At 36.8% G+C, this 21101-nt stretch overlaps 2 protein-coding genes and 1 long non-coding RNA gene across 3 annotated transcripts; 1 reads left to right on the top strand and 2 right to left on the bottom strand.

Moving 5' to 3' along the window:
* Window positions 1-642: 642 nt before the first annotated feature.
* LOC109172267 (calcium-transporting ATPase 9, plasma membrane-type-like) lies at window positions 643-10730 on the bottom strand. Its single transcript, XM_019321433.1, has 3 exons — window positions 10726-10730; window positions 6871-6875; window positions 643-2415 (listed from the first exon to the last, which is right to left on the bottom strand). Exon 3 carries the CDS (start codon window positions 2221-2223, stop codon window positions 1222-1224), a length of 1002 nt encoding a protein of 333 aa, XP_019176978.1. The 5' UTR covers window positions 2224-2415; window positions 6871-6875; window positions 10726-10730; the 3' UTR covers window positions 643-1221.
* On the top strand, window positions 2425-4650 carry LOC109172268. The gene is made up of 3 exons (XR_002052703.1): window positions 2425-3519; window positions 3624-3728; window positions 4245-4650. It is a non-coding gene; the product is annotated as an uncharacterized LOC109172268 (long non-coding RNA).
* LOC109172264 (pentatricopeptide repeat-containing protein At5g64320, mitochondrial) lies at window positions 5436-8661 on the bottom strand. The gene is made up of 3 exons (XM_019321428.1): window positions 8495-8661; window positions 8087-8420; window positions 5436-7946 (listed from the first exon to the last, which is right to left on the bottom strand). Exon 3 carries the CDS (start codon window positions 7779-7781, stop codon window positions 5619-5621), a length of 2163 nt encoding a protein of 720 aa, XP_019176973.1. The 5' UTR covers window positions 7782-7946; window positions 8087-8420; window positions 8495-8661; the 3' UTR covers window positions 5436-5618.
* Window positions 10731-21101: the final 10371 nt, after the last annotated feature.

Below are 21101 nucleotides of genomic sequence, written 5' to 3'. Positions count from 1 at the left end.
TGTATAGAAAATATAGGTAAATTGTAATTGTAATCGTGTAATGAGTCATTTTTTAGAGTGAAATTATTTTAGAAATGCATATAACCTAAAACGGTAAAATAGAGAGTCTTCTCCACTATTCAATCAATGATTGTTTATTACATTAAGGAGACTTAAGATGGCCAACGTTGACTTGGCCGAAATTTCTACTCTTCAGTCTTCCAAATTGTGTATTGCTCTGGAAAAAGCTTTCATCCTTCCCAGTTCATTTTCTGCTAACCCAATTTCAGGTAAGACCAAAATTTCTCTCTCTGATATGAATACTCCACTCCTATGGGTTAAACTGGACTTATTCGTACTGCACTATACTGATACTTGCTTATATATATACATTTGCTTTCCCTATCTATTAGTGTCTGTTTCATTGTTTTCTTTATGCATTCAGTAGTTATATACACACATAAAGTCTTGCATTATCACTATGATTACAAGAGTCCTAATAGTGGTGAGACAGTATATATTAGTATCAGTGTGAATGCCATATATAGCATTGCTAACTTGGACATACAAGAATCACTTAATTGGCGTGAGTGACCGTGCATTTTCATCCTTTAAGAGAAGATCACAGTTCAAAATGCCACTATGCCAAATGCCCGGGTGCTAGACTTATTTTTACTGGCCTCCATCCAACAATTCCCTCTCTTAGCACCAACCAGTATTAAATGTTATTGTTGGGACTCGAACCTGTGACATGACTTTGATACCATTTGTTAGGATTAAATTATAACTAGTAGCAAATACGTAACTTTATTTCTTTATACCGTCACACATTTTCAAGACACTGAGTGTTGAACTAGGCCTTTTAAGCCCTTTACTGGCCTCTGCCCAACAATCCTCCAGCCACTGGGTGCTAGACTTGGCCTTTACTGGCCTCCACCCAACACTCCACTCCTATAGTTAGTACCTACTCAGGACATCTCGTGGTCTAAAGAAAAAAAACTTGGGACATACAAGTGTTGAAACCAAAGTTGAAAGAATAATACAAATATTAGATTGCAGAATGTGAAAGATGAACAATAACATGGAAATGAAATAAAAGAATAGAGAAGCATAAGGTTACACTCTGAAGTCTGAAGTGTTTGCAGATGAACATCTAACATGGTTATCCTAGAAATGTAAGATTAAGCCCTGAACTGCTGCAGATGAACATCTATCTCTAGCAGTATAAGATATATGTCAACCTCACTGTTCCTTTGAACTGTGTTGGATACATGTCAAGCTCATGAGCTTTGAACGTCGCATTATTCCGATGAGCCAATCCCGGGTGCTGCTGAGCTCTGGAGCCCAACGTCTCGCTATTTCAGTGACCTGGAACTTGTCTATCAACTTTGCTATCAAATCCATAAGCCATGAAACAGCGCAAATTAAACCGCACTCAAGACACTGTTTCCAATTCAATCCTGCACCATGCGTAATGAACCAATACACTACATCAAATGGAAGATGAAACACCACAAAAGCACCTGATCCAACCAAAAACAAGGGATTTTGACCGATGCCCTTGAAAATGTTCAACTCTTTCAGCCGCCTGGCACTGACTATGTTACACAACTGGCAGAAGACGAAGGCGTTGAAGATCATAGATTTATTAGCCTCTTGACTGATTCCAAGGATATCTGTTCCTTTGAGCTGAAGGGTCACAAAAATGGCAATCTGATAGGAGGATTGGAGTAGAATGTTCACCCACATTGCCTTGGTTATAAGTGGCCCAGTTGGTCTAATTGTGTCCTGGAGGTTTTCGTTTGGCTGGCCAGACAGCAATGCCAGGCCTCCTGGGAATGAGACAAGAAAGTAAATCCAGAATATTTGGATTGGGGATAATGGGGTGTCGCCCGAGGAAATTGCTGATATGAAGTTTATGAGTGAGCTAGCTATGGTCACGATCACTTCGACTTGGATAAAATTCTGCAAATTCTCATTTCTTCCGCAAATGATCATGTCAATCAACAAACTGAAGCTCCCCTTGGTAATTGTAACATTAGCACTCTGTGTGGTTATCTCTGGGTACTCACTCTGTATGGCCAATCCAATATCAGCTTCTTTCATAACCGGGGCATCACCAGATCGCTCTCCCACCACCGCTACCACTTCACCCTTTCTTCTTAAACACCTCACAATACGTTGCTTGAGCTTCGTTTTGCATTTTCCCACAACAGTGATACTAATTCCCAACTTCCCAAACATCTCTTCGTCAGGGCATTGCTGCAACTCATCACCGGAAAGGGTAAGTACCTTATCATTAGCAGCATCTGTTTCACTTATTCCAATCTCTCCGCTAACTATCTGTTTAAGCTCTGAAACATCATCTTGTTGTGAGAAAAGTACTATCTTTATGTCACGTTCCAGTAGAGATGCGATTGGACGATCTCTTGTTTCTTGCTGAGAAGTAGTATCCTTTAGCCAATCAACATTATTGTCAATACAAATTGTAGTAACCTCTGCCATCCTGACACAACTTAATTCATCTTTGTCTGAGGCCCTATCTGAGAGAGTCTTAGAGTTCCAACGTTGAATTGCTATTGCAACAACGAAAGGTACCCCTTCCATTAGTCCCACGAGTGAGACACCTATTGCCAAAACTCTGGAGCGGGATGTGAAAATGATCTTAAGGGAGTGGAGTATCCTTTCCAGTTCAGCAGGTGGTCCCTTAGGATCAGGTCTGTTTCCAGAGTCATCATCTTTCTTCCCCTTCTTGAAGCGCAAGAACGTCGCCACAAACATGAAAATGGCAAGGACAAGCCCTATTATGTAGATGATTTCACTCCCCTTGCCAATTTGAGTCTCAGTCTTGGTCTTTCTCTGAGTTGACAATGCCAATGGCTCCCTCATCATCTCGCCCAACACCGTATCATCGATGCCCTTGGATATAACTAGCATTTTGGCACTACCCTTAACCACTCTGGACCCATAAAACAAGAATGGGTTTTGCTCATTGCATTTGGATACTCTACCATCTTCATCTATTTCTGATCCCTCACCACGAACAAATAAGCCATCTGCAGGAACTAGACATCCAGCCTCTAGACAAACCAAATCGCCATAAACCAGATCAGAGACATAAATCAGAACCTCCTTCCCTCCTCTAACAACGCCTACCTTCTGCAATATTTGCTCCTTCTGTGATTTCTTCCTAGCTTTTCTTGCTTCAATCCAGTTTCGTATTGGGGTAAGGAGGAGGAGTAGAAATAGGGTCCCAAACACTATTACCCCATCAACACAACCACTCTGCAAGCCTTCTTCTTTGATGCCAAAGACAAGGGACAGCACTCCAGCCAAAAAGAGCAACGCCATAGACCACAACTTGCACGGTTCTTTGAGGGAATGGAAGTAGTTCTGTGACAGAGCCCAGTTTTGAGAAACCTGAATCATCTTTCGCTGGGAAATTTGTTCACTGTTATCCGAATTTCCGGTTTCCAGGTGACTCTTGAGTTTATTTGCAACGCCCTCCACTCCACCAAATCTTTCATTAAGAGATTGCAGGTTCTTCTCTCTGAAAATCGTTTTGAAACTCCTCTGGTGTTGGAGTTCAACACCAATATTGCCTGTTTGAGATGCTGAACCATTGTTATGCCCAAAAACTGCAGGCTCAGGTCCATCAGCACCATCATCAACTACTCCGATTTCCAGATCCTGATCAGAAATAATCCAATCCCAAAAGCATCATCAACCTATCTGGTTTCCTAATCCAGGTCAGAAATGCTAAACAAAAAGCTTCATACTTACAAGTAGATTAACATAACTGTTTATTCTGAATTTGACAAAACCTACATGAAGATGGCCTGTGCCATGACACAAACACACACACATCTGTGTTTCCAATTGACTGCGAGTACAGCTATAAAGATATATGCACATATAATCATATATATCTATCAAAACTTCAAACACTGGCTGAGGCTGGTGAAGGACCAAATCCAGTACCAGGTAGCTAAGGGATTGTTGGGCAGAGGCTTAAAGAGCCAAGTCCAGCATCCCACTCAAGATGGCTAGAGAATTATTTTGGTCCTGTTTGGTAAAATGGATGTTAGCTGATAGCTGTTAGTTGTTAGCTGATTGTGTCAATTAGATGGTATAAATAGTTGATAACATTAGCTGATTATAGAAAAATGTTTTGTAAATTAGCTGTTAGCTGATAGCTGTTTGGTATAATTTCTTTTTTCAAAAAGCTAATTGAAAAAGTGTTTGATCCTATTACGTACCTGCAGTCCATCTTGAGCATCAGTGGTGCTAAGAACGCTATAAGATGGCACCCGAGACAGAGAAGCTACAGCTGCAGCTGCCCTGCCAGCTCCAGCAATGAAGAGTTCCATCGACCAGTACAGCAAAATGAGTGGTCTCAGCTGATTATTCTGCCTCGTAGTGTTACCGTCGTGATCAGATATTGGAAACAGTGGAGATTCATTCATTTTCATTTCTGTGCTCATGTTGCCATCCTCCATATGTGCTTTCTGGGATCTGTTCCAAACAGAGAGAGACAACAAAAAGATTAGAAAGTAGAAAATTGATATATGGATCGAGTATAATATGATGAATTCGACGCTGCTCTTTTTCTAAGTGTATATTTGGAACTTGGAAGCTTCTCAGAAGTTCGGGCTGCATTACGTAGTAGTGGGATATGAATATATGATGCTTTATCATACATGTATATACATAATGTGTATATTCATACGTTTGAATGAATGTGTGTATTATCTCATTATCAAGTACTTTATACTTGTTTAACAGTCATTATCATGTTTTAACAACATCTATTCATATGTCGGACAGAGGTCAGTAAAGGACAAGTCAATCAATTGGTGGCTAAGGAATTATTGGGTGGAAGTTGGTGAAGGACCAAGTTCAACAGCCTCGACTTGAAAATATAATGACAGTCTATAAGAAAATAAAATTGGACTTTCGCTAAGAGCTATAGCTTTTATCGTATTGGAACCAAGTCATGGGTCAATTAAAATTAACAAGTGACGCAGTGGTAAGCATTTGATCCTAACACCATCTATACACACAGACCCACCAATTTTAATTTTTGCAGATTTCATGGATGTATTTTGATGTTTCTACACTTAGTATTTTACAATGTCTACACGTATTTGACAATGTCGTTTTGTTCATTTGCATAATCCGGATCTGATTTGATTTTCTGAAATAGTTTTCATGAAAATTAACTATACGCGACGATTTAATTCAGACGCGGGCATGACTTTTCTACAAGAATGAAGAAACGCATCAGCTAGGGGGAAATGGCTATTGAATTTACCTGGTGAAATAAAAGTTTTATTTTATAAGAAAGAAAATCAGTTTTATATTTTCATTACATGATTCATTGAAAAAAATGGAAACATTAATCCTTGTCTAATGACTGGTATAGTTGCAACAACAAATTGAGGCAAAATGGACACTTTAGCTCAACTAATTGTGATATTTAATGACATAACCGTCTTGGCAAACCCAACAGATATCAAAACCAAATGTCAGGAAAGGCAGCAACTTCCAGTATGCAATCAGAGATCAGAAACATACTGGCACCAAGTTTAAAATGAATAAAACAATTCTTGCTCACATTTAGTGAAACAATAACTGTGTCAACTTATCGATCTACTGAAATATAATCCTTCAACAACAAAATTATTCACTAGTACATGCCATGTTATGCCATTGGGAATGAAACCATTTGATACGCCTCTGACCAATAACATATAAGCATCATCAAGCATGCCCATTTTACAAAATGTAGAAATTAAGGTATTGTAAGAGACAGCATCAGGGGAAACTCCTTCAAATTGTAATTTTTCAAAGAGGTTCTGAGCTTCTCGAACTTTCCCCATCTTACATAGGCCATTTAACAAACTGTTATAGGTAACTATATCAGGTGTCAATCCTCGGTGTACCATCTCTCTCAGAAACTCCATTGCATTTTGCACCTTTCCCACTCTGCAATAGCCATTAATCAAAATATTACAGGATATGTTATTAGGTTGAAAGCCCTTACTCAGCATTTCTTCAAAAAGAGCTAATGCTTTCTCAACTGCTCCATCTCTGCAAAGTGCTTTGATTAGGCCATTATATGTGATTTCATCAAGGGCACATCCTCTGAAGAGCATATCATTCACTAGCTTAAGTGCGTTTTGGGTTGCACCTTTTCTCAAGAAAGAATGAATCAATGTATTGAAGGTTACTGTATTGGCAATGACTCCCTCCTCAAATATTTCTCGGTACATCCCTAGTGCTTCATCCATCTTATCAATTTTGCATAACCCAAGAATCAATGCATTATAAGTAAAAATGTCGGGTTTGCAACCTTTACTCCGCATATCACTTAAAATTTCAAATGCTTCTTGGATATTCCCTTCCTTGCAGAAAGCTGATATAAGGCAGTTATAACCCACAGTATTCAGACTGAGACTATTTGCAGACATCTCATTGATGACCTTGTAGGCTTCCTTTAGCTTCCCTTGTTTACAGAACCCATCAATTAAAATGGTATATGTTACCACATTGGGCTTAGAAGCACTAATAGACATTTCCTTCAGAGCTTCAAGAGCAGAAGACAAATCTCCATTCTTGCAATGACCTCGAATCAGAATATTATATGTATAAACATCTGGCTGACAGCCAATAGGCAACATGCTCTTACTAAGAAGAGCTTTAGCTTCATCCAACTGCCCATTAATCACATAACCATTGATCAAAGTATTAAATAGGACATTGTTTGGATCAGGCACTTTATTTAGAAGAGTCCTTGCTTCATCCACCTTTCCACACCGACATAAAGCATGCATTAAGACTCCATAAGTTATAGCATCTGGGGCGAAGCCCCGAGCAAGCATCCGATCAACCAACTTAGCAGCCTCATGAATTCGATCAGCATGGCAAAGCCCATGTATAACATCATTGAAAGTATTAACATCTGGAATGCAACCCATAAGAAACATCTCCTCCAATAGTTGCAGTCCTTCATTCACCCTATTAGCATGTGAAAGTGAATGTATCAGCATTTGGTAAATTACTGAATTCGGAACACATCCATGTTTCATCATATCCCTTAGAAGTGAGCATGCAGTATCCACCTCGTTGACCATGCAAAATGATTGTATAACTCTAGCAAAAGTGTGCACAGTTGGAGAGATACCCTTATTCAGCATCTCATAAAAAACATTTTGAGCTACCTTAGGACAATTGCCAACCACCAGAATATCTATCACAGCATTGTATGAAATAAAAGTCGGTTGGCAAGAGAATGTACTCCTCATATCCAAAAGTAGCCTGGTTGACTGCCCAGGGAAACCAGCTCTTCCGTAATGCCTCATAATCATTATAAAAAGGGACTCTCTGAAAACTATGCCTTCTTCTTTCATCTGCAATAACAGCCTATCTATAACCTTAAAATCCTTTGCAACCCCCAGCTTATCAATCAAAGTACAGTACACATCATATGTGTGGGAATACCCTATCTGCCTGCCAGCCCTTTCAAATAGCTCCATTGATGTTGGTACATCCAGAGGGAGTGCCAGTAACTTATTAAGCTGATAGGGGCTAATCTTGTTAAGTGATTTTCGGAGTTGTTTGAGGTCATAAGGCTTAAGTAAATTCTCCCATTCATTCTCCGTTTCTGATCCATTACCATTAAAATTAGTACTCGCAGGTTTGTCACCAAAGGCACAAGAACAGAATGTAAAATTAGAGTTCTTGCAGAAAAACTGTAACTTTCCATGGATGTTAATCAAAAGCTTTCGTCTTTTTATCATGTTTCTATATGGGTATCCTTGAAATTTCAAGAACTGACCGAATCAATAGACATCCAAAGCCATTGACGATTAGGAAGGCCATGACACTCTCTCCAGTTTGAACACTTATTAATGGGTTTGCTCCTTTTGAGCTTGTTTTGAAAACAATAAAGGGAGGCTTTTCACCTGTAAAACAAAATGAAAGAAGAAAGGAGGTTCTTCAAAGTTGAAATTAGAGCTGAAAAATTATATTGATTACCTTAAATATCAAAAGTCTTTAGAAATCTCGATGAAATGACAAAGTAGAGAGAAGAAGCTTTGATTACCTTAGAGAAAAGATCGACAACATAGGAGAGAATGTCACCCTTTGCCCTTGAAATTTCCCCCTTACTACATTTTACTCCTTCATGTTCAGCATGAACATATAACCATAATGTTTGCATTGTATTGGAGGTTCATTTAGGTACAGAATTGGGGTTAAGTAGGTGGAATGAATGGATTGCTTCTTAGAAGACTTTTGTCAAACATTTGGCGGGTGTTTGAGATGATAATAGTGATTTGTTTAATAAGGCTCTGTTGCAGCTCAAAATCAATAGCAACCAATCAAGCATCAAGCCGCCAACAACATAACCCGAAACAGAAGATTGATTCAACAAGCCGCTGATTCCATATTCAGAGAATTAATTGTTGGAGCTTTGCAATGGAGAATGAATTTGAAGGCAATAGGGACTCACCATGCACCGGGCAGCTGCGAATTGCGATTCATTTCTTCTTTTTTCTTTTTCTCCTCCTCCTCCTAGTTACAACTTACGATGTATACTTTCAATTCATTGAGTCGTAGCAGAAATAATTGTAGGTAGCAGAAGTTGAGGAATAACTACTGCAGCTAGAAGCTTTAAAGGGACTTTACGCCACGCAGAGATAGTCCGGCAAATTATACTTGTGGACCGCGCATCAAAACGACGTCGTTTTGTTTAATAAAAAGAAACGACACCGTTACGCGCCGTTCGCAAAAAGTAACTCTATTATTTAGTTTCATTTTGTATATATTGCAGTTTCATTTTAACACAACTATAGTTTCATTTTAACACAACTACAGTTTCATTTCGATATTTAGTTCATTTTATATACACTATAGTTTCATTAAAACACAATTACATTATCATTTCGATATAACTACAGGTTCATTGCACAATATACACTCAAATATGTGAAATGTTATTTAAATTCATTTTATATATATTACAGTTTCATTTCAACACAACTACAGTATCATTATGATATAATTACATTTTCGCTGGGCAATATTTACTCAAATATGTGAAATTGTTATTCAGTTTCATTTTGCATACACTGTAGTGTCATTTCAACACAACTACAGTTTCATTTCAATTCAATTGTAGTTTCATTCGATAATATAAAAATAATACGTGAGGCAGTGTCAGTTTAGATACACTGTAGTTTCAGTTGGTAATTAACACACCAAAATATGCACGCTCCGTTAACTGTAAGTCTGCAACGGCGCGCCGTTTCTTTACTTAAAGAAACGTCACCGTTTTTGGACCGCGGTCCACAATATAATTGCTGGAGTTGGTCCTGAATTGGCCTGGAAGAAACCGGGTCTGGGCCGGACTTAGCCCAAACCTAAATTAGTGTATAAATGATTGGTTTAAGTTTTATAAAAAAAAATAGTCTAGAGTCCAATTCGATATCGGTCCAGGTTCAAACCCAGGCACAGTCCAGGGGCAATTTATATCGTGCACCAGGGCGCACATTGCAATGTGCGCCCTGGTGCAAAACAACGTCGTTTTGTACTTCTTCTTTTTTGAAATTCTGATTTCCATGTCTGTTGTTAACTTCTTAAAAAAAATCTCATGTTTTGAAAATGTACATAATTGTATAATAGAATGTACATAATTGTATAACAGAATACACATACTCTTTTTTGAAAAGATAATACACATAATCTAACATAATACAGATAAACTCTTAACAAAATACACAAACTTTTAACTCTTAAATAATCCCTGTTTCGAATGTACATAATTGTATAAAAGAATGTACATAATTGTATAACAGAATGTACATAATTATATAACATAATGTACATAATTATATAACAGAATACAAATACACTCTGTCGCATCAACTCCCCCACACAACTTAACAAAACGACATCGTTTTGGCAGGGCGGGACGCACAATGCAGTGTGCGCCGTTGTGCACGATATAACGATTGCAATCCAGGTCCCTAATTGACTCAAGTGAATCTCAAGTCCGAGTCTAAACTCGAACAAAATCTAGCATGGACTTTATAAATTATAATCCTTTATATAATAAAGCTATATGGTTTGGGAAATAATTAATGTTACAATTAATGCCACAACATCCTTTATTATAAAAAATAAAATAAAAAAAAAACACAACATTTAAAAAATAAAATAGCTATATATTATATAATCATATAAAAAAATATACTTTTGAAAAATAAAATAGCTATATATATTATATAATCATATAAAAAATGTGTTCAATTAGAGTTTAAATTTACACATACAAAATTTGAAATTTGTTTTTCAAATGTAATTATCTTAGTTATTATTTGTATTGTGAGAATTATAATATAGATAAAATACAATTAAGAATAAATCAATGTAATTATGTAAATTATCTCTATAAGTTTATTTGAATATGCACATAATTAGAGATTATATTAACCATACAAAATTTTAATTTTAATTTTAATTGTAATTTTATATTTTATAAAAATAATAAATACTTGACCAATGGAAGCTCAAAAATATTATTATATTAAATAATTTAAAATATTTTAGTTTTTTTATTTTTTATTTATATTTATAATAACATAATTTTTTTTCCGTGCATCGTACGGATGAATTACTAGTAGAGTTAATACCACAAATGGTCCTCTGATTATTGGGGTAGTATTCCTTTTAATCCTTGACTTTCAATTCTACCAAAACACATATCTCGACTTTCATTTTTAACCACAAATAGTCATCAGTCAGTCTTTCTGTTAAGTGAGTGTTAATTTAAGGGTATTATCGTGAAATTCGTTAATTTAAAAAAAAAAAAATAAATCTAGTAGTCTTTCTTCGTTCTTTACATACATTTCTTCATCTTCTTCATATATTCCAGATACAACCATATCTGTTCACTCAGAAGTGTTCAACAAGATTTCCACATATAAAGAGGGAAATTATGGATTGAGGGAGCAATTTACAGGAAGCTTGAGCAGGAAGGGAGAAATCAACAATGTTCAACAAGATTTCCACGCATATTTCTTTCTTCTTCTACATACATTTCTTCATCTTCTTCATCTACTTCATGTTCCCAGTATAAGCTTGGGAAATTACTCTTACAAGGCATATGGGTTTTTGCAGCACGGTAAGAGTAATCATATGTAAATTAAAGCATTGGCATAATATTTAGCTTAGATTGATGAGGTTGTGTCGCATTAGACAACCAACAGCGACTCTTATCTGAGGTGATGACGTTGGAGTTGGCAATCAAGGAAGACAACGCAGTCTCTATTTTGATTCGTTTAGTGCTCGGATCAATTAGTTCCATTCTTAGAAATCTAAAATTTAAAAAATATATAAATTTGACCATAGTTGTTCAAAAAAATTTCCACAATCATGGTTATACTATTTTTGGCGGAATAATTTGTTTTGGTTGCCTGGGTTGCATGCAGCCGGATATTACTGCTCCTGGACTTAACATATTGGCAGCATGGAGTGAGATCAACACATTCCATCCCATGCTTATACTCGAACATAAAGAAGATGAAGAAATGTATGTAGAAGAAGGAAGAAAGACTAACGGATTTGACGATAATACCCTTAAATTTAATACTTACTTAACATAAAAACTAAGAGGACTATTTGTGTTAAAAAATGAAAGTCGAGGTATGTATTTTGGTCAAATTGAAAGTGGATGACTAAAAGGAGTACTACCTCAATAGTCAGAGGACCATTTGTGGTATTAACTCATTATAATACATTTTATAATATTTATAAGTTATAAAAAAAAGTTATCAATAACACAAGTTTAAATGTTATTAAAGTTTTATATATTTAAAATTTTGTAAAAAATTACATTAATTGTTTATTTAAAATTAATGGTTAAACTATTATTTTAAACAAAAAAAAAAAAAAAAAAAAAAAACTTTGAAAAAGCACACATGAGTAAATAGTGATAATTGAGGGATCAAAAGTATATTTTCTCTAAATTTAAAACTCAAGATTTATATGCAACATAAAAAAAAAAAAAAAAAAAAAAAAAAAAAAAACCTGGATAGTTTTAACCTACCTTGAGATATTCGATCACGGTTAATTGTCGCCGATTTTTTTTTTATTTAAAGAATCGACGGAATTTTCGTAGGAATTGTCGCCGGAATCTTGATGATTGGCTATTTCAGGTAAATTACCGGTAATTGGGTTTGAATGCACTAAAATGATAAGTTTAAGGTTTTTTTTTTTTTTTTTTTTTTTTTGAATACTTAATTTAAGGGTTTAATTGCACCTTTTTGAAGTTCAGGGGCCTAATAGCACTTTCGAATAAAGTTCAGAGGCATATTTGACCCTTTTCGCTAAATTTTATTACTCCGTATATTGTATAAAATTTGACATATAAATTATATTTATAACTTAATAATAAGTACATCTATTTGTTTCAAATATTCAAAGATTCAAATATATATATATATATATATATATATATATATATATATATATATATATATTTATCTATAAGTGCAGGTGTGGAGCGTGAATACCTCACGCTACACTCGCCTACATACCTGTTGTCCACGGGTATAAAAAAAATTTCCCTATACCTACCCTTATTACTCAAATCATGCGGATATTTTACTACCCAATAGGACGGAGATATGGGTAACATGTTGAGTGCGGATAGAATTGTCATTCCTATCTTGAGATTTCAAAGAAGGACCCATCGAGAAAAAGCCTTAGTGATATTGCCCTAGCTCAAGGTTGAAGAGCATTCAATGTGTGTGTAACACCCCACTTTTTCTAAATCTTAATTAAAATTCTAAACCACAATTAACATAAACTAAGCAGCAGATAAACAACTAGATTAGCAAACTAGTGGGAATGTCACCGCCACAACCACCACTCCATGGTGATTGCACAGGCTAAGGGTAGAACTAGAAATAAAGATAAATTAACTAGCATCCATAAACTTAACTGAAAGTCATAAGGGGCCGGGGAATAAGACACCCCGAAGTCTACATCATCAAACGTCATCAACAACATAAGTCTAAATTCCGATCAATAACTTCATAATCAAAACATTAAGAGTTTAGACTTCTATAACTACTAGACTAGTATAACTCGTTCACTTCCCAATGTTGGGCCCACCTGAAAGGGGTTTTACAAACAACACATAAACAAATAGGAAAACACCCGTTAGCACGAAGTTAAGTATAACCACACTCAACCCTGTAAAGTACTATAGAATATACTTGGAAAAACATTTGATCGCATTCATAATCAACAATCTCATCGCAAAAGCAATTTAGATACATTTCAGTCTTTCTATATGCTTACAACCTATAGTATCAACAAGCATGGTTTAATACAAATGACTCAATAACATAGATATTCCAACACATAAACATCACAACAACATTATCAAAACGAACTCATGGTTGCAAGTAATTTCATACTAATAAACCAAACGAAAGTTGCTCTCATGCTTTCAAGTTCTCATCATGCAACCAGGTTATACAATACTTCAAAATGCAACCAAATAATCATTCTCATAAACGAACTCAGCTAGTCATTCTCATTATGCAATTCATGCAATACTACACTCTCATGCAATCTCGTGCAATACTATACTTTAATGCAATCTCGTGCAATATTATAAATGTACTCAAATGCAATCTCGTGCAATACCATAAATATACTCATACACTCGTTGTAAAATAGAATACTTTCTATGGAGGTCTCATTGAGTCATAAATGACTTGCTTTCTTTCTTTCTTTCTTTTCTTAGAGTCGCAATGACTCACTTCTTTCTTTCTTAGAGTCGCAATGACTCACTCTTTCTCTTTAAATGGACAAGGTAGGAACTTCACCATAGTGTGAATGAACCTATCCGGGCACGGCGTCTAGCTGACCTAATATTCTGCTCGTCCACCGAACCACTCTCTTGGTTCTATGCTCAAACTCTGTGGAATCAGGTATCGAACTATTAGTGTGCACACCCCCTGACCAGGATTCAAAGCCTAGCGGGCAGTTTCCAACCACGTAACGTGGGAATACACCGCGTTACATATACTGGGACCGCAATGTCCATAAAATCATCCGAGAGGACATAGTCCAAACGGGATCCTCCAAAACCTCACCAATATAGATAACATATAAATATATCTCTCATGCATCATTCTCATGCATGCAACAACTCAACAACTTCTCAATGCATCAAATAATGATATACCACATGCTTATGGATTTTGAAAGTAATACTTAGGCTCACGTTGGCCACTTATGCACTTTTTAAAACATGATATACTTGAGATGCAAAAATACTATACAACATGCTCCAAATCTATGTATATAATTCATAAAATTCTCAAGAATACAATCTCATGCTAGGCTTGCAACATAACAAATTTTATATAATTCCATCATCAAAATATACTCCAAATCCCATTGATCAAACAACACATTTTAGACATGCTTTTCTAATAAGTCACATTCTCAAAGTGATCATGCTTCTCTACTCAACGCAAAAATAGCATCAGGCACAAAGCAAAGCATTTCTCATATACAGTGAACTTCACAATATATACTGTGAAGCAATTTCTTCAATAAATCCATCACAACATGCTCATTTTTTTTATCCAAATTCAACGAAATCAAAGCCAAAACGTGCGTCGAGATGGCCCCGAGGTATCGAGCCACAAGGGCCCGTGACACCTGGCCCGAAACGACACATAGCTGAGCCACAAGGGCCCGGCCACTGCACAAAACACACTCAGAACATACTCAAAGACCTGGGGGCGGGGCTCCTCATGAGCCGCCCCCTAAGGCCGTAACAGAGCCGGGCCTAGGCAACGGCCCTCTCCTATGGCCGTGCCCTAGGCACGGTTGGCCCCGGCTCTAGCCGGCGGCCCCCTTGATGGGCCGCGGCTAGGGCCGTTACACTAGTCTGGTGCACACTGTGTGTGCACTAGATAGGTTGTATCACCTGCAAATTCAATCCCAAACCAGTCCAACACATCCAAAACATTATCAACACCTCATAAACAAGTAATAGATCACTTCCTCGCTCAAACACAACAAGAATCTACCATTTCTACTCATTTCTATTCAAGAAACTAGGCTTTACAGAGCCAAAATAAAGAGAGGGAGTCCATGGGGTTATATCTTTGTTGCCTCTTCTTCTTGTATGGATCCCCTCTTCCTCTCTACTTAGCTAGCTCCTCCCTCACTTCCTAAACTCCTCAAACAAACCATACAAAGAACACATAAGGGAGGAATCTCAGAGATTCAAGGCAAAGAGATGAAAACCATAAGAAGGAAGATGAAGGCTAAGAGACTTACTGTGTTTTTGTTTTCTCCTTCAACAAAGAGCTCAAAGAGAGGCAAAGAAATGGGATCAGGTCAAACAATGAGGTTACTATTCTATTTATATGGCTCAAAACCCTAGGATAATCTCCAATTATTGGTGGAGGGTAAATATGGCAAAAAGATTTGCTAAAGAATGCATCAGGCAAAGGCTTTTGGGAGCTTGTGGTTCACCTAGCAACATGGATCTAAGTCTAGAAGGATAGATTTAAATAGTTTGGGGGTCAAAATAGATTTTTCCAAAAATGATTTCTATATAAACACTTAGTTCAGGTTTCTCAGATTTCTCTCGGTTTCACTCAGATAGGTTTCTCAGTTTAAAACTTGGTACGCGAAATACCCGAAAATTTAGGATTTTGGATTAAAAAAAAATTTTGGTGTTGAATTAATTTAAAATGTGTCCAAAATAATTTATTCAAACACCGATTGATCGCAAAAAATTTTAATGGAGTGAAAATGGCTATTTTGAAATTTCTTAAAATTGAATTTATGAAATTAAATTTTGGATTGTTACAGTGTGGTCCTAGCTTGTATATGACTTGCACGGTTAAATTTGCAATATTTATAAAAATGATACGTTCATTTTTTTCTTTATTTTTATCAACCCTTAAATCACTTTTTTACTTAGAAGCTTGTTATCATCGAAACCCCCCTATACAAACATACACACTTATATTTTGGAAAAAAAAATTCAAGATTTACATCAAATTAAGAAATATTCATATCATTTGCATGCACGGGTAACTTAATTGGTTCCAAATTGACAAATTTGGGTTAAGACGCATGATTGAGACCTGAGAGTCACAATGTGGAAATTTCACCCTCTTGTGGGATGGCTCATTGTGGGCACCAGACACTAGTCCTTCAACTTATTGGGCCACTAAGTCACCGTGATTTATCTATTCACAATCTTGTCGGGCTAATATGTGAGGGCCATTGGAGTGAGTGATTTCACCATTTGCAAGTAAGAAATACATTTCATTTTAAAAGAAAGTGGATGAAAAATCTTACTTAAAACTTACTTCCAACATCATGGTGAGAGTTCTTTGTGAGCAGAGGTGAATATTTTGGTATTGAGTCTTGAAACCAATCATTATACCATTAACCAAGATGGACCAGTGACATTAAGGTACATTTTTAAAATACTAGACACATTTTTAATACACTAAAGATTTATTTTTTGAAGGTACATTATTTGAGTATACCAAATAATGAACCTTCAGTCCATGCCACAAACAATGTACCTTCAATATATTAAAAATGAACATTTATTCATGGTCTATAGTATAATTTGCCGTCTTGAAACTAGATTGACTTAATTTATCTCTTCATGAGCTTGGAAGCGGGTTCATGGATCCAAGATATAGTTCGACGGCAAGTTTTACTCTGACCATGGTCTACGTAGCATCGTGGACCATGAAGTAAAACAACGTAGTATTATTTTAATTACACATACATCGGTTTCATTTGACATATACGTTATTGTATGAGCTCTGTTTTTTAGCTTCATTTTTTTACACACTAGTTTCATTATTTTTTTTTTTTTGAATGTTACTAGCTCTATTACATTGTAGTATCTGTTCATATACTTTCTCAACCTACTGAAACACAAAGAGCTAATAACGCCTCCACTGAGGCTTGAACTCATTTTAGTAATGCTGAAGTCTCATTTTAATTACACTTCAGGTTAATTTGACAATATACGTTATTGCATGAGCTCTATTTTTTAGTTTCATTTTCACACACTTGTTTCATTATAGTAACGTTGAAATATCATTTTAATTAGACTTTAAGTTCATTTGACAATATATGTTATTGTATGAACTATATTTTTTTACTTTCACTTTTTACATACTAGTTTCATTATAGTAACGGTCAAGTATCAATTTAATTACACTTCAGGTTCATTTGATAATATACGTTATTGCATTGACTCTATTTTTTAGTTTCATTTTTCACACACTATTTTTTCATTATAATAACACAAAAATATTATTTTAATTCTACTACAGTTTCATTTGACAATATACATATCTATAACGTGATACACCATTAATTTATGATAATAGTAAAATAATAATAATAATAATAACACCGTATTACACTATAGTCTATATAATGTTGTGTAGACTATGATCTATTATATAACTATTAGGACTCTATGTATTTGAGTTAGATTATAACTCCCTATCCTAATCTTCCTGTGATTCTCTCTTGTATATATTCCTATAGTCTGTACCTATTGTAATAAATCTCATTCAATACAATTCATACAGTTCTCATCGGTTATCAGCTAGCTAGGGATTCTTTCCCATGGCTGACGGATCTGTTAATTCCTCATAACGGACTGTCTCTAATATTGTTATCTCTCCAGTCACCTCGGTCGTGAGCTCTTTATCCACCGCCCACCACTTCATCAGTATTAAACTGACATAGAACTTCCTGTTTTGGCAAGCTAAGGTTGTTCATTTTCTCTGCGGACATGACTTGATGGGTTTTGTTGATGACACGAACCCTTGTCCGCCCGGTTTCCTCCCTACGGGCGACAACGGCACACCGGCGCAACCGAACCCGACTCATACCGCTTGGGTTCGCCAGGATCAGGCTCTTCTCTCCATGATTATGTCTTCTTTATCAGAGGAGTTTATGTCGTTGGTGATCGGACATCGCACAATCAAGGCGGCGTAGGAAGCCGTCGTATGCTCCCTGGCATCGTCATCCCGAGCTCGGTCTTTGAACCTTCTCGGTCAGCTACAATTACTTCGACAATGCGATTCTTCGGTTGTGGACTATATTGGACGAGCGTGGTTCTTAGTGGAGGACCTTGCTCTCGCCGGTCATCCGATATCCCTTGAAGAACAAAATCTCTACGTCTTCAGTGCCTGTTTGGTTCATTGTAATTTAGTTGTAGTTGAATTGGAATTCAATCGATGCCTCAATTACGTTGTTTGGTTGGGGGGGAATTGTAATTCCACAGAATTGCAATTCCCTCCTTTTGTTGAATTGTAATTCATGGAGTACCCCAATGAATTGCAATTCAATGGATGTTAGAAAGGAAAAATATATGAAATGACACTACTACACTTGGTTATTATTATTACACAAGGATATTTTAGTCTTTATCCCACTTCTTTCTTTCTCAATTCCAATAATTCTATTTCTCCCTACCAAACAACGTAATTTGAATTCCTACTTTATTCCCACCTTATTCTTTTCCCATCGAATTACAATTCATTTTCCCCCTAATTCCTTCCTTCCAACCAAACACCCTAAGGGTTTACGGCCTGAGTTCCACAGATTAACGTCATCTCTCAACATCTGTGGGTAGTCGGATACTCTCCAAGAGTTGGCGGACTTCTTGGGGGCGGAAGAATTCATCACAGGCAACGATCACGGTTCGCCGGCTGCCTTTGCGGCTCAGTGCTGCGGCGGACAGTAGTGACGGGGTGGGCAATCGCGTGGTGGTGGCGATCGCAACTCCGGGCAGAATAGCGGCGGTTAGTCGCATGGTGGAGGTGGCGGTCGGAACCGCGATGGTGGCGGACGAGGCTGTGGTGGTCGGAACAACAATTGGCAGCCTAAGTATCAAATATGTGGGGTTCTTGGTCATACCGCTGTTACTTGCTACAATCGATATGCTAAGGACCCTCAGGCTCATATGGTTTATCAGGATCCTCCTTCATATTCGAACCAGGGTTCTCATACCTGGTTCCCAGACAAGGGTGCAACCAATCTTGCCACTCTAGATATAGTAGCCCTTTCTATCTCAGAGGAGTATAAGGGTAATGACACATTACGTGTTGGTGATGGTAAGAGTTTATCTATTAGTCGTGTTGGTCATGCTTCCTTTTCTACCCCTTATAGTTCGTTTCAATTGTCTGATATTCTTCATGTTCCTACTCTTTCTACTTCTTTATTATCCGTTCAAAAATTCGCGCTAGATAATAAAGTATTTTTTGAGTTTCACTATCTTTCTTTATTGTGAAGGATATCAACACCAAGGAAATTCTACCACGGGGCAATAGTTCCGGGAGCTGTACAGTCTGCCAGTCTCGAGTTCACTTTTTTTTTTTTTTTTTTCCAGCTCGTGCGTCTGCGTCAGTTTGGCATGATCGTTTGGGTCATCCACACTATCGTGTCCTTAGTCGTATTTTACAGTCTTGTTTGGTTAGTGGGTCCAGTAATATTATTCTTTGTATTTTGAACTTGTGTAATGCATGTCAATTGGGAAAGTCTGCACGCTTCCCTTTGCCACGTGTTGAGTCTTCTAATTCGCAAATTCTTGATTTAATATACACTGATATGTGGGGTTCAGCTCCTACGTTATCTGTTGATGGTTATTTGTATTTTGTTATCTTCGTGGATGATTACTCTTGCTTTACTTGGTATTTTCCCATGAAACAAAAATCTGATCTCTATGTCATGTTTGAAAAGTTTCGTGTTTTGGTTGAACGTTCATTCAATTGTAAAATCAAGTCTATTCAGTCTGATATAGGAGCAGTGTACAAAAAGCTACATTCTTCGTTAGCTCAATTAGGAATCAACCATAGACAATCTTGTGCATACACTAATGAACAGAATGGTCGTGTTGAAAGAAAACACAGACATATTGTCGAAACTAGTTTAACCCTGATGGCTCATGCCTATGTTCCTTCTAAATTCTGAAATTTTACTTTTGAGACTGCTGTTTATTTAATCAATAAAATTTCATCTACTGTTTTGAATAACTCCAGTCCTCATCTTCTCTTGCATAAATCCCCTCTGTCTTATTCCTTTCTACATGTCTTTGGTTGTTTATGTTATCCCCATTTAAGACCCTCCAATCATCACTAAATGTTTTACGTTCCTCACCTTGTGTTTTCTTAGGTTATCCTAAGTCTTTTTTAAGGTATAGGTGCATGGACTTACAGACTAATAAGATTTTTGTGTGCAGGCATATCATATTTGATGAGGCAGTTTTTCCCTTTGCTACTAAAAATGCTTTGCAGGAATCATGGTCATGCAGCTTACACCTGTTAGATGTGATGATGAGATTTTACTACAACTGGCCAGCAGCGTGGCTGCGGAACCAGTGCATTTTGCCCTATCCTTGCCGACTGCACTACTTGCAGTAGCCACCCGGCGCCGTGGCCGCCCATGAGGAATGTCCACCCGACCAATGATTCGGTCACATGCCATGGAGGCTCGGAGTCGATCTCAGACTCCTCCTACGGCATTGGCTGCACAGGTTTGCTCCACTGATCCTACTTGTTATACATAGGTAGTTAAATACCCAGAATGACGTGAAGCAATGGATAAAGAGTTTAATGTTTTATTACAGAATCATACTTAGTGTTTTGTTCCTTCCTGTTCTGATGTGAATGTAATTGGATGTAAATGGGTTTTTTGAACCAAACGAAAGGCAGATGGTTCAATTGAGAGGCACAAGGCAATGTTAGTAGCAAAGGGATTTAATCAGGTTCCTGGTCAGGATTTTTTCGACACATTTAGTCCAGTGGTAAAACTAATTACTGTATGAATACTTCTTTCTTTAATTTGGCTATATCCTCTAGTTGGGTTGTTAGGCAACTTGATGTTCACAATGCCTTTTTAAACGAGAATCTAACTGAAACTGTGTACATGAAACAACCACCTGGTTACATTGATACTTAGTTTCCTAACCATGTTTGTCTGTTAAAAAGATCATTGTATGGTCTAAAATAGGTACCCAGAGCCTGGTTTAA

The sequence above is a fragment of the Ipomoea nil genome, unplaced genomic scaffold, assembly GCF_001879475.1.
Source record: "Ipomoea nil cultivar Tokyo-kokei standard unplaced genomic scaffold, Asagao_1.1 scaffold0415, whole genome shotgun sequence".
NCBI classification, from domain to species: Eukaryota; Viridiplantae; Streptophyta; class Magnoliopsida; order Solanales; family Convolvulaceae; genus Ipomoea; species Ipomoea nil.
Note: the sequence above shows the minus strand (reverse complement) of the source record. Positions and strands in the feature narration are given on the sequence as shown.

Bases quoted from the DNA above. Each gene is read 5' to 3' on its own strand.
- LOC109172267 (XM_019321433.1), bottom strand. From the start codon at position 2,223: ATGTTTGGGAAGTTGGGAATTAGTATCACTGTTGTGGGAAAATGCAAA.
- LOC109172264 (XM_019321428.1), bottom strand. From the start codon at position 7,781: ATGATAAAAAGACGAAAGCTTTTGATTAACATCCATGGAAAGTTACAG.